Source organism: Hypanus sabinus, chromosome 8 (genome assembly GCF_030144855.1).
Source record: "Hypanus sabinus isolate sHypSab1 chromosome 8, sHypSab1.hap1, whole genome shotgun sequence".
Lineage (NCBI taxonomy): Eukaryota > Metazoa > Chordata > Chondrichthyes > Myliobatiformes > Dasyatidae > Hypanus > Hypanus sabinus.
The window spans coordinates 146,611,964-146,624,671 of record NC_082713.1 but is presented as its reverse complement, the minus strand read 5'-3'; the positions used below and the strand labels follow the sequence as shown (position 1 = coordinate 146,624,671).

The window sequence follows — 12,708 nt, the reverse complement described above, 5'->3', positions numbered from 1 at the left end:
AATCTTGCCTGACAAATCTGTTGGAATTCTTCGAGGAAATAATAAGCAAGATAGACAAAGGAGAATCAGTGGATGTTGTTTACTTGAACTTTCAAAAGGCCTTGGAAAAGGTGCCACACATAAGTCTGCTTAACATGATGACAGCCTGTGGTAGTAGAGAAGGACAGAACAGCTGATTGGCAGAAGGCAAAGAATGGGAATAAGGGATCTTTCCTGATGTCAGTGGCTAGTGATGTTCCACAGGGTTCGGTGTTGGGTCCGTAACTTTTCTTGTTATATGTTAATGATCTGGATGAGGGAACTGATTGCTCTGTGGCCAAATTTGCAAATAACATAAAGGTAGGTGGAGGGGCAGGTAGTGTTGGGGAGCCAGGGAGGTGTCAGAAAGACTTGGACAGATTAGGAGAATGGGCAAAGAAGTGGCAGATGGAGAAGTGTGTGGCATGCATTTTGGTAGAAGGAATAAAGGCAAAGACTATTTTCCATACAGGGAGCAAATTCTGAAATCAGAGGCACAAAGAGGCTTGGAAGCCCCAGTGCAGGTTTCTCTAAGTGTCAACCTGCAGGTTGAGTTAGTAATAAGGAAGGTAAATGCAATGTTTGCGTTTATTTCCAGTGGACTAAAATATGAAAGCAAGGATGAAGTACTAAGGCTTTATAAGTCAGATCACATTTGGAGTATTGTGGGGAGTTTTGGGCCACACATCTAAGAAAGGAATGCTGACATTGGAGAGGGTCCAGAGGAGGTATACGAGATTAATCCCGGAAAAGGAAGGGTTTGATTTGATGGCTCCAGGCCTGTACTTGCTGGAGTTTGGAAGAATAAAGGGGGATATCATAGAAATCTACTGAATATTGAAGGCTTAGACAGAGTAGACATTTCTTATAGTGAAGGAGTCTGGGATTAGAGAACACAGCCTCAGAAAAAGTCATCCCTTTAGCTGAGGAGAAATTTCTTTAGCAAGAGGGTGATGAATCTGTAAAACCCATTGCCACAGATGCTGTGGAGATCGTCATTGAGTATGTTTATAGCATAGTTTGATAGGTATTTGATTAGTAAGGGCATCAAAGGTTACAGAGAGAAGGCAGGAGAATGGGGTGTTATATGGAAATTAAGTGGATGTCACAGTAGTATAGCAGTTAATACGATGCTATTACAGCTCTGGGGTCAGAGTTCAGAGTTCAGTTCCAATGTTACCTGTAGAGAGTCTGTATGTCCTCTCCATGGAATCTTTTTCTCTGGGTGCATCAGCTTCCTCCCACAATTCAAAGATATATTGCTTAGTCGCTTAATTGGTCACTGTAAATTGTCCCACAGTTAGGCTAGGGTTAAATTTGGGGTTGCTGGGCGGAGCAGCTTGAAGGGCCAATTCCATGTTGTATCTCAGTGACTGAATAAATAAATGCCAACTTGCATTGAATAGCGGAGCAGACTCGATGGACCGAATGGCCTAATTCTGCTGTTATGTCTTATCATCTTATGTCCAGATATAAGTCAGGTCAATATTTGGAATTATCCCATGTGATCTTAAGGCAAGATAGCACAGTGCCAGCGATCCAGGTTCAATTCCACCTCTGGCTGGAAGGAGTTTGTATGTTCTCCCCATGAGTGGCTTTCCTCCAGTTGCTCCGGTTTCCTCCCTTACTCCAAAGATGTATGGGTTAGTATATTAATTGATCACATGGGTGTAATTGGGAGGCATGGCCTCATCCGGTTGGAAGAGCTTGTTATTGTGCTGTATCTTGGTTAAGTAAAAAATAAAATAATTACAGGTGGTATAAAATACTTGCTGGTTCTAAGCAAACTGAGTTAATGGAAACTGTTCTTTTCCAGTGAGTACATGCTGAGACTGGAGCCTATTCAACAGCATGCCAGAGGACTGTGGGTTCACAGGAGTATAATCTGCAACATATAGCAATTCCTGTCATTACAACAGTGCTCATTAACTTCAAATATCAACATCTCCCAATATCGCGTGCTTGACTTGAGTTGTCTGACAGGTATCAAGAGATGAGTCTGCTGAAGCAAAAATACATTATGTAAGCTCTTTCTGTTTCTTCACTTCATCAATTCAGATCCTATCTTCCTTGAAACTGTGGTGAAATAGAAATCTGGGTGTGCTGACGCCTGCTCCGCATGTAATATCTGACAATTCCATGGAAGAATGGGAAGATCGGGATCCGCTGTTTACCTCGCATGTCGGTGCTTATGGAAAGGGAACCCTGTTCCTGATCTGGTTAGGAAGAGAAAGGGTGAGAGCAGAAGTGTGGGAATGGAACAGTTAGGTGCGCGGGAAAATCGCAGTGATGAAAGGTAACTAAGAAATGCGTATAGCATCATCATCAGAGCCAACACGAACTGTGGGAATACAATGGTGTCCTTAAAAGACCTGGGTTGGGGCAAGTTATGATCAAAGTTGTTACAGGTGTCCGTGGGCTTGAATTGCAAATTTGTTTTAATTGCCTATTCAGTGTGGTGGATATCAAGAGGTTGATAAAAGGAGGGGAGGGGGAGTCAAACAAGGACTATGTGAAGGAGAACTGGGGTTGAAACTGGCAGCTAGTGATGAAATCTTTCATTCTTGATAACTGCAGGAGGCAGCACCAATGCCATCATCGATGTCCAAGAAAAAGGGATCAGGAAGGGTCTTGAGTTGGACTAAATAAAGGATTATCCCATATATTCCAGCAAGAGATATGCATGGCTTTGGTGTAGTGAACCCAAGTCAGCCAGGTAAAGGGAAAGGGAGGAGATGTGCAGATGGACTGGGTGGACATCTTTAATTTGACACACCAGAGCAATTAAAAACATGTATTTCCAATATTAAAGAGATGTACAAACCACAGTAAATTAGTCTTTGGGTTTGATAACCTTATTAGTTATCCTGGATTCCAGAATAAAGCTGATTTTTTGCTGGAATTCCTCCTCACTCCATGTGCTTCTGTGCCACTTCCATTGTTCTTAGTATTAAATCTGAACAAACCATATCAAAGGTGCTGAAGACCAACATTTATTGTCCACTCCCATAACAGCTTATGACGCCCAATCCACTGTAGCTCTATCGAGGCACTGAGTACCTCTTGGAAATGGTTCTGACTGTTCACCTAGTAATTTCTTTCAATGACAGAGCTTGGTCTGTTTCAGGCATATTTTATAGTTATTATACTCAGGCATCACCAAGTATTCTTTAAGTTAGCTTCAACAATAAACTACACAAATTTGTGTTATAGTCGGTCTAGTTGACCATTGCCACAAATGGCTGTGCAGGCCAAGTCATTGAGTATGTTTAAGATGGAGTTTGATATGTTCTTGATTAATCAGTGTGTCAAAGGTCGGGGGAAGGCAGGAGATTGGGGTTGAGAGGCGTAATAAATCAACCATGTTAGAATGTCAAAGCAGACTCAATGGGCTGAATGGCCTGATTTTGCTCCTACATCTTGGGGTTTACTGTTAACAAGTTCATACATCAGCCATTAGCTTTGAATTGGACTAGTTTTCAGGTTCATTCCATAAACACTCGAAACACACAATGATTGCTGTTGCTGCTTCTTCTCAGCAGCTCCTCGGGATTGAGGATGATTTGCATCACCTCCAGTTATCTCAGTTCTTAGGTGACTGATAAGGCCAATGTGGGACAGACACTACCACAGGTGAAGCAGAACGTGTTTAAGGGACCATAAAACCATAATACCATGAGATTTAGGACTGGGATTAGGCTATTCAGCCGAATCGAGTGTACTCTGCCATTCCAAAATGGCTGACTTATTATCCCTGTCAACTTCATTCTCCTAACTTCTCCCCATAATCAGTAATGCCCTTACTAATCAAAAACCGATCAACTTTTGTTTTAAATATACCCAATGACTTGGCCTCTACTGCCATCTGTGGCAATGAATTCCACAGATCCACCACCCTCTGGCTAAAGGGAGGAGTTAGGTGGGTTGTAAGTGAGTTGGTGCCCTTTACTGCTGTTTCTTTGGGCTTCTACATGCTCTGACAACATGACTCAAGATTTTCAGTCCTATCCTGAACATTTCTCTATTTTGTATGGTTGTGAGCTTATGCGTTGAAGGAGGCTTTGAGATCATCCTGAATCATTTCCTCCATCTAGAGTTGGGTGTGGACTGCTTTCTTTGGGAGTCTAGTTCAGACATATGGATAATGTGGCCCATCCATTTGAGTTGATTGATATTAATCAAATTCCTTATGCTGAGAATGTTGGCATGAGAATCCTGTCTCCGTTGATTGGACTGTCTGCTTTTTGTTTATTGTACTGTTCTGTCAGTCTCCCTAAAAACACAGCCAACTCTGAACCAGCTTTACTTTTGCTCTTTGTGGAAAAAGTGTGTTAAAAGGACAATATTACAATAGTCATGGGGGATTTCAATGAGCAGGTAGACTGGGAAAATTAGGTTGGTGCTGGGTCCCAAGAGAAGGAACCTGTCTGTAGAATGCCCACGAATGGCTTTTTAAACAACTTCTGGTTGAGCCCACCAGGGAAAAGGCAATTCTGGATTTGTTGTTGTGTAATGAATCAGATTTGATTAGGGAGCTTAAAGTAAAGGAACCCTTAGGAGTCAGTGATCATAATATGACAAATTCACCCTGCAGTTTGAGGGTAAAGCTAAGATCGGATATATCATTGGATATTGGGAGCTACAGAGGTGTGAGAAAGGAGCTGGCCAAAGTTGATTGGAAGGGACACTAACAGGGCAGCAATATCTGGAATTTCGGGGAGTAATTCAGAATGCACAGGATCAATTGATCCTTCAGAAGAAGAATAAATAGAGGATGAGGCAACCATTGCCAACAAGAAAAGTCAAAGACAACCTAAAAGGAAAAAGAGAGGACATGCAATGTAGCAAAAATTTGTGTGAAGTGAAGATTGTGAGGTTTTGAAAAACCAACAGAAGGCAACTAAAAAAGTAATAGAGAGATAACAGATGAAATATGAAGGTAAGCTAGCCAATAATATAAAGGAGAATACTGACATTTTATTCAGATATGTAAAGAATAAAAGAAAGGTGATGTAGATGTCGGACTGCTGGAAAATGATGCTGGAGAGGAGTGAACAAAGAAATGACAGACAGACTTAATAAGTATTTTGTGTAAATCTTCACTGTGGAAGACATCTACAGAAATTCAAGAGTGTCGGGGGCATAAGTGAGTGCAGTCACTATTACTAAGGAGAAGATGATAGAGAAGCTGAAAGATCTGGAGGTAACTCAGTCACCTGGATGAGGTGGATTGTACACCATGCTTTTGGAATAGGTAGCTAAAGAGATTGTGAAGGCATCAGTAGGGACCTTCCAAGTATTCCTAGATTCTGGAGTGGGTGCAGAGGACTGGAAAATTCCAAGTGCCACTCTATACTAAAAGAAGTGAGGGAGCCAAGACAGGAAATTTTTGGTCAATTAGCCTGACTTCAGTGGTTGGCAAGATGTTAGATTCTATTACTAAAGATGAGTTTTCTGGGTGCTTGGAGGCACATTATAAAATAGGCCAAAGTCATTATGGTTTTCCTTGAGAATATAACAGGCAGGATAGAGAAAGCAGAGTCAGTGGGTCTTATTTAGTTGGATTTTCTGAAGGCTTTTGACAAGGTGCTGCTCACCAGTTTAAGAGTTCATGATATTACAGGAAGGGTACTAGCTTGGACAGAAGCTTGACAGACCGGCAGGAGGCAGCGAGTGGCCTTTTCTTGTTGGCTGCTGGTGACTAGTGGTATTCTGCAGGGATTGTTGTTAGGACCACTTCTTTTCAAATTATATGCGAATGATCTGGATAATGGAATTGGTGGCTTTCTGGCTAAGTTTGCGAATGATACAAAGATAGGTGGAGGGGCAGGCAGTGTTGAGGAAGCAGGTATCATGCAGAAGGATTTGGATGGATTAGGAGGGTGGTAGGTAAGTGGAATATAGAAGATAATTTACAAGGGTGTTGCCTGGATTGGAGAGCATGCCTTTTGAAAATAGGTTGAGTGAACTTGGCCTTTTCTCCTTGGAGCAATGGAGGATGAGAGGCATTCACTGATCGCGTGGATAGCCAGAGGCTTTTGCCCAGGGCTAAGTAGCTAACACGAGAAGGCATCGTTTTAAGGTGCTTGAAAGTAGGTACAAGGGTGATATCAGAGGTAAGTTTTTCACATAGAGAATGGTGGGTATGTGGAATGTTCTGCCAGCGATGGTGGTAGAGGCAGATATGAGGTGACTTTTAAGAGACTCTTAGGTAGGTGCATGGAACTAAGAAAAATAGAGGACTATAGGGCAGAGAAATTTTTAGGGCTGGTTCTAGAGTAGGTTACATGGTCAGCACAACACTGTGGGCCAAAGGGCTGTAATTTGCTGCAGATTTCTATGTTGTATATTCTATGTAACTCCTGTATTCAGTACTTTGATCATTTAGGTACTTTGGAAGTCCAATACAAAAGCTTTCTTTACAGCCCTATCCACCCCTTCCAAGGAATTATTGGATCTAAATTTTCAGTAGATCCATTTGTTCTACCACACTTCTCAATGCCCTACCATTCACTTTGTATGTTCTACCATGCTTTGTCCTCACAAAGCGCGACACCTCACATTTGGCTGCATTAAATTCCTCTGCAATTTTTCAGCTCAATTTTCGTGCTGGTCGAGATCCCACTGCAAGTCTTCCTCACAGTCCACTATGTCCCCAATCTTGGTGTCATCTGCAAATTTGCTGATCCAATTTACCACACTATCATCCAGATCGTTGATATGGGATGACAAATAACAATGGATCAGGGTTGAGAATCTTTCTATTTAAACTAATTGCGATGAGTTAGCCATTAATATTTATTAATATATGGGAAAAGAAAAGCTTTGCATCCGTCATATCAACCTCAGTTTGACGTCTATTAAACAGAATTTTAAAGTAACTTAACATTTCATCTCTTAATAAAGAAAGAAGCCATAAATACATAAGCTGTTATTATAATCCTTTATGTAGTTATTTTAATATCATGTATCCACTGCTCACTATTTTTGTAAGGAGCTCTCCCCCACTAAATCCATGCAAAGATAGGATCATTATAGTTTCATGTGTTAGTAAACACTATTCTGCATTATGTGATTGTTTTCCTTTTGTACCAGTCTGATGTACTTATGTATGGAATGATCTATCTAGATGGCATGCAAACAAAACTTTTCACTGAACATCAGTACATGTGACAATGACCTTAACAAATGTGAAAATGAGCCTTAGCAGAGGCAACATTTAGAAGATGACATTGCTGAGAATGTAAAAGTTAACTTCTAATATCTAAAAAGTTTGAACATGTTAACACCCCAGCTTAAGCAATAGGCCATGGCAGAGATCTGAGGGAGGTCACTAGACTACAAAATGGCAACTTCCCCAAACTAGAAATGTAAAGTATATTCAATGAAGTCAAAAAGCCAAATACTATAGCTTCCAAAGAAAGATAGTTGTGTGAGAGAACATTCTTGAAGCAAATTTATAGACAACCTCAAGGTTTCTTTGACCTACGAATTTACATCATTCACAAACATATGAATGTATCACCTGTGGCCAATAACAGATCCTAACACCAGTGAATGGGGAACTTCCCAGATAGAAAAGTAGAACTCAGATCTGCAGTCTAATATAAGAAAAACTTTTCAACATGTTAGAATAATTTGCTCTATAGCAGTTAGATCTGTACTTTGACTATTAAGGCATTTGGAATAATTAATAATTAAAGGATTTCCATTAATTTCCGATTCTTAACATAAAATTAAGAACTTCAATGGGATGCCAAGTTGCTCTCCTATTCCACAAATGATTTTTCAATGATAACAGAGTACAGAAGGTGAACTCTGAATTTTTTTTTATAGATGAAGAAAGCGTACTAGGAACATATATAGTTTCTTCAACTATATCTTTTAAAACAGCATTTTTATCTTTCTTCCCCTTATTTTTAACGACAGTGAACAAGAAAGGGACTTGCCTATAATGCTGACAGATGTTATGCAAAGCAATGTACTGACAACTTTTCATGTGGCAGGTAATTTATTTCACTCTGCATTTACATACATGTTATTTCTGTTATGTGTAATGCTGTTAAAATGGGTCTGTTTGAATGATTCAGTTTTCAGCCGGGCTTAGGTAATGACATTAACTGTATCTAGAGATCCCTTTTAATTGATGCTCCTTAATATCCCATTTTACCTGCTCCAACTCCCAAAAGAGTAGACCCATCATAATGGAAGAAAATTCCATATTATTATCCTTTTCTAAGTTTCCTCAGGTGTGCTATGTCTGTGAAAATTTGTATCCACAAGGGGTATGCTTACTTAGATTCATCCGACTAATAATGGTCTTAATGAGTATTTTCGTTTCCAACAGAAAATGGTTATTACTATTTTAAACACACCTCAGCAAATAAGAATAACCACCCACATAGCGTGATGTTACATTTTCTGCACATTGACTCTAATGCCCAGAAAATTACCCCCACCCATCGAGGAAACAAATTCAAAGCGCTTACCCGAACACAACCACTTCTATCATATCTTTATGTTGCATTTTAATTAATTAAGCAATTTATACTCTTAAATCTGCAATGAAGTTATGCCTTTTTTTCTGGTTAACTGGGTGCAAGTAATTGTTAAATGCAGACCATATACAGAAATTAGAATGCCTGTTTCATTGAAGAAAAACTGACTAATCTCACTTCATCATCAGCTTGCTTTACAAGATTTTTATATCTTCTTGGAAATTTAAATGCTTACAGGCATTCTGTATCAGTTTAGATATAACACAGCCAATTGCAGAATAAAGGTCCCACCACTAAATTCTACCCTCGGAGGAGATATTGATCAGTAATAACTGTAATTTGTAGCTGATTATTGATTCCCTTATAAAGGGATCTCACATACTCCTCCTTAGTACTCCCATAGCCTGCCCAGAAGGAGACCTTGTTTTATTAAACTGCCTTGGATTTGAACACAACATTCAGAAGGGGGAGTATTATATGGAACTGTACTGAATTGCCCAGGACTAGATCCAGTAATTAAAGTGAATTATTTAATTGATATACAAATCAGAATAAAGAATCAATATTGCACTCTACATAGTTTCCTATAATATATTAAAATAAATGAAGCTTAGGCTCATTTATCTTTAATGAATTATTTTCAGGCTCTGAGTTGCTACTTCAATAAAGAGAAAGAGTAACAAGGCAACTGCTTCAATGAAAGTTTGTTATCTGTTTTATCCAGAAATAGTTTTGTTTTAATCTCCATTAAGATTCATATTTTGGTTTGAATAGATAATGACTTTTGTTATTATTTATTTATTTTTGGACATACCCATTACATTTTTCCTTTGAAAAGATGTTAGCTGCCTTTTAGAACCACTGCCATCTTTCTAGTGAAGGCACCCCCATAAAGTTCTTGCATAGGATGTCCAGGATTTAGAACCAGTGAAGATGAAGGATTCGAATGTATTTCCAAATCAGATGGTAAGGAAGTTGAAGGGAGCTAAAATCTACACTACCTTTTGTGAAACTGACTGTTTTACAATTCAAGTATTGCAATGATCTATGGAAAGATTATTGTCTGTTCAGAAAACTGGAGAAACCACCAAAAATCACCGAATTATAAGAGAATCACTGAAAAGCACCAAATTATAAGATAATTAAGTATTCAACAGTTAGAGTTTGAATGGGCCTATTTTCACATCCATTTTCTTCAGTATCCAAGTTATTAAAGCATTAAATCATGTCTTAAAGCCTGAAAGATGTTCACTAGTGCCTCTGCCCAGGTGTCCTGTTGATGCCCTTGGTATTTAGATGTTTGATAAGTTGTGAACAACAAGGTGAACAGTATCCTTTCAAAGTCCATAGGCTTGAGCTGCCCATTATATTTGGAGAGTCTGTAAATAAGTCTTCGAATGTCAGTGATGTTCTTGGGGATGATGTTATTAATGATAACATTAAACTTTTTCCCTGCTCTCATTGACGCAAACTCCTCATCCTTGAGGGAACACTTCAAGTTGTCATCGATATTCCACCCACCCAGGAGAAACTAAAAATGTAACAGAGATACAAAAACATGATTAAAATCACAGGTAACTAGTTTCTTGGAAGGTACAAACAAGCATAAAATGAGGTTGCAAATTTTAAAATATTTCTTCAGGTTTGCTATTCAAACTCTAAGACATTAAGAAGTTCAGTCACAATTCTCATGCGTGAGATTAGAACCTTGGTCTATACCTAGCTGGCTGATCTCAGGAAGAATGAATAGATGGCTTGTTTCTGACTGATAGGGCAATTGGCTCCTATAATTGACCCCTAGTGGGTGGTTGGAGAATCAGAGTGTTAGGAGAGAGGTTAGGTTTCATGTTGTCAGAATTGCTGTAAGAAGTGGCCTGGATTCAATGGATAGGTAGTCTTCTTTCTCTGTCTTCAGAAAATATGAGAAATACATGACAATTGATTTAGGGTGCTTTTGGATTAAATTCTGGGTACGCACAGAAAACAGTCAGGGCTTCATCTTGATCATCACCGTGTGATAGCGTGAAATTTAAATGTTTGAATTTATATCAGAGGCAGGATTAAGTGGAGTAAATTAGACTACAAGAATTCTAGTCCTGTTTAAATCTCCATCTGCTGAAGAGCAAACCACATTGTAGATGGTGCCATAGTTTGGAAAGGTGAGGTAGTTGTCCTGATAACATTATATCTTGGGTTTCAGTTTAAATTATCCAGTATTGGGTATCTTTCCAAAAGCTGAGCTCACTGCATATTTTAAAGTTAGTAATCTCCAGAATTATTCCATTTCAATACGTATCACTGCTATTGCCACATATCTCTCCACCTCCCCTTCAACCTCCTCCAATTTTATTTATTGAATAATTGAAGTGCTGCACAGAATAGGCTCTTCCCCCCCTTTGCGCTGTAGCAGGCAGCAGCCCACCTGTTCAACCCTAGCATAATCATGAACAATTTACAATGACCAATTAACCTAGCAACTGGGACGCCATTGACCTATGGGAACCGGAAAACCCAAAAGAAAACCTACGTGGTCATGGGGAGAACATACAAACTCCTCACAGACCGCAGCGGGGATTGAACCTGGGTCACTGGTACTGTACAATGTTGTGCTAACCACTATGCTGGCATGCCACTTAATGCCATTAAAAGAATAGCAGGCACAGGTCACTTGAGTACATACTGACACCCACATAAGCAAAGACGAAAGGTATATCTCTCTTGGGCAAGTCATTGAAGAGGTCACACCAAAAATAAACAAAACTCTAAATGCATGGTGCCTAGAAAGGCGCAAGGAATAAAAACAAAAGAATCAGCTATGATTTCAAATGATTATATTATTTCAGTAATGGTAGTTATAATTGTAAAAGTTAAAGCTTTGATTTAATTTAGAATAGATGGCCAAGATACATTTGTTATTGCTGTCTACTTATCCTGTGTCACGTTACTTAGGTCAAGATTATTACAACCTCATTGCTAATCAATGAAGAGCAAAGGGGCATGAAATCCTGTCAATTACGAAAACCACATGACTGATTATTACTGTCAAGCTTTGAGAGGGTCTTATCATTACTTCTGACTACCGTCAGGTACAGAGGCACAAGATACAAGAGAGCAAATTATTTAGAATGTTTATTGGAAGTGGTCCATGTTCTGGGAATGGTAAAGTCATTTAAAAAGGTCATTGCAAGAATTTCATTGTCAGAACGGCAATAGTTCTTGTTCGTGACTGTTGGAGACAGTGACTGCGAGACGCTGAGTAATACCATAATGATGGAGTGTAGAATCCAGTCATTGAAAAGTGTTTACTGTGAGAGGTCTAATTGCTGGTGAGGATTATTATGGGTTCTGTTATTCAGTAGGAGCCAAGCAAGGAAGCTAATTATCAAGCAAATCATTGCATGAGACCAAGTCACTAAACAACGACATGAAGGTTTACATCGTGGAGCAGGTTCATAAAACATAGAAATCACAGAAATGCGGCGTTTGCTGTATAGTATTTGTGTTGATAAATTGCTCCTATCACAATTACCACCTTGGTTCTACTTCCCCTCAATCACTTTTCCTTCTTTTATGTATATAATCTAACCTTCCATGGTTCCCACCTCAGCCACTAGCTCTGGAAATAAGTTCAAGGGCCTTAAAAATCTCTGTGTGAAAGCTTCTACTGCCACCTGTTCCTAGCTACTAAAACTTAACAGTATCAATCCTCTTTCTTGACATTCAGCAAATGAAAACACCAAAAGCTCTCAAGTTAACAGACAATATTACAAACAAATAATATTAAAAATAAACCCATGAAAACTAGAAACCTAAAACAGAAACAAAAATAATTCAAAAACTATGAGCTTTTGTTCTGAATCCCTACTGAAGAATGGAAAGAGTTTCCTTATCAATTGAAAATTACAGGATACTTCCGTGCATTTTGGTAGGGTTGGGAAAAGTACCTCAATCGCAGTGGGGAAAGTATGGTTTGAATTATAGCTGTTGATCAATCTGATGGACTGTAACTCTGGATAAGTGAAGGCCTCCACGTCCCGAGGTGGGAGTGGTTGTTAATGATTCGCTGGAGGCGACAGTGAGGGAGATGGAACTCCTGCACTATTGCTTCACCAGAGGGCGCTGCAAGCTCAATTATTTCTACCAGCTCATCTGCAAGCTCATGTGAGGTAGATTTCTACTCTGTCAGAGAGTT

The 12,708-nt window shown here is 39.3% G+C and overlaps 1 protein-coding gene across 1 annotated transcript in view; it reads right to left on the bottom strand.

Annotated features, from left to right (window-relative positions):
• Positions 1-6,870: 6,870 nt before the first annotated feature.
• LOC132398556 (protein FAM180A) overlaps positions 6,871-12,708 on the bottom strand; it is a 49,993-nt gene continuing 44,155 nt past the window's right edge. Inside the window, exon 3 of the mRNA XM_059978188.1 lies at positions 6,871-10,047. Within this exon, the coding sequence (XP_059834171.1) occupies positions 9,727-10,047 (321 nt within the window). The 3' untranslated portion in view covers positions 6,871-9,726. The remainder of the gene's footprint in view (positions 10,048-12,708) is intronic.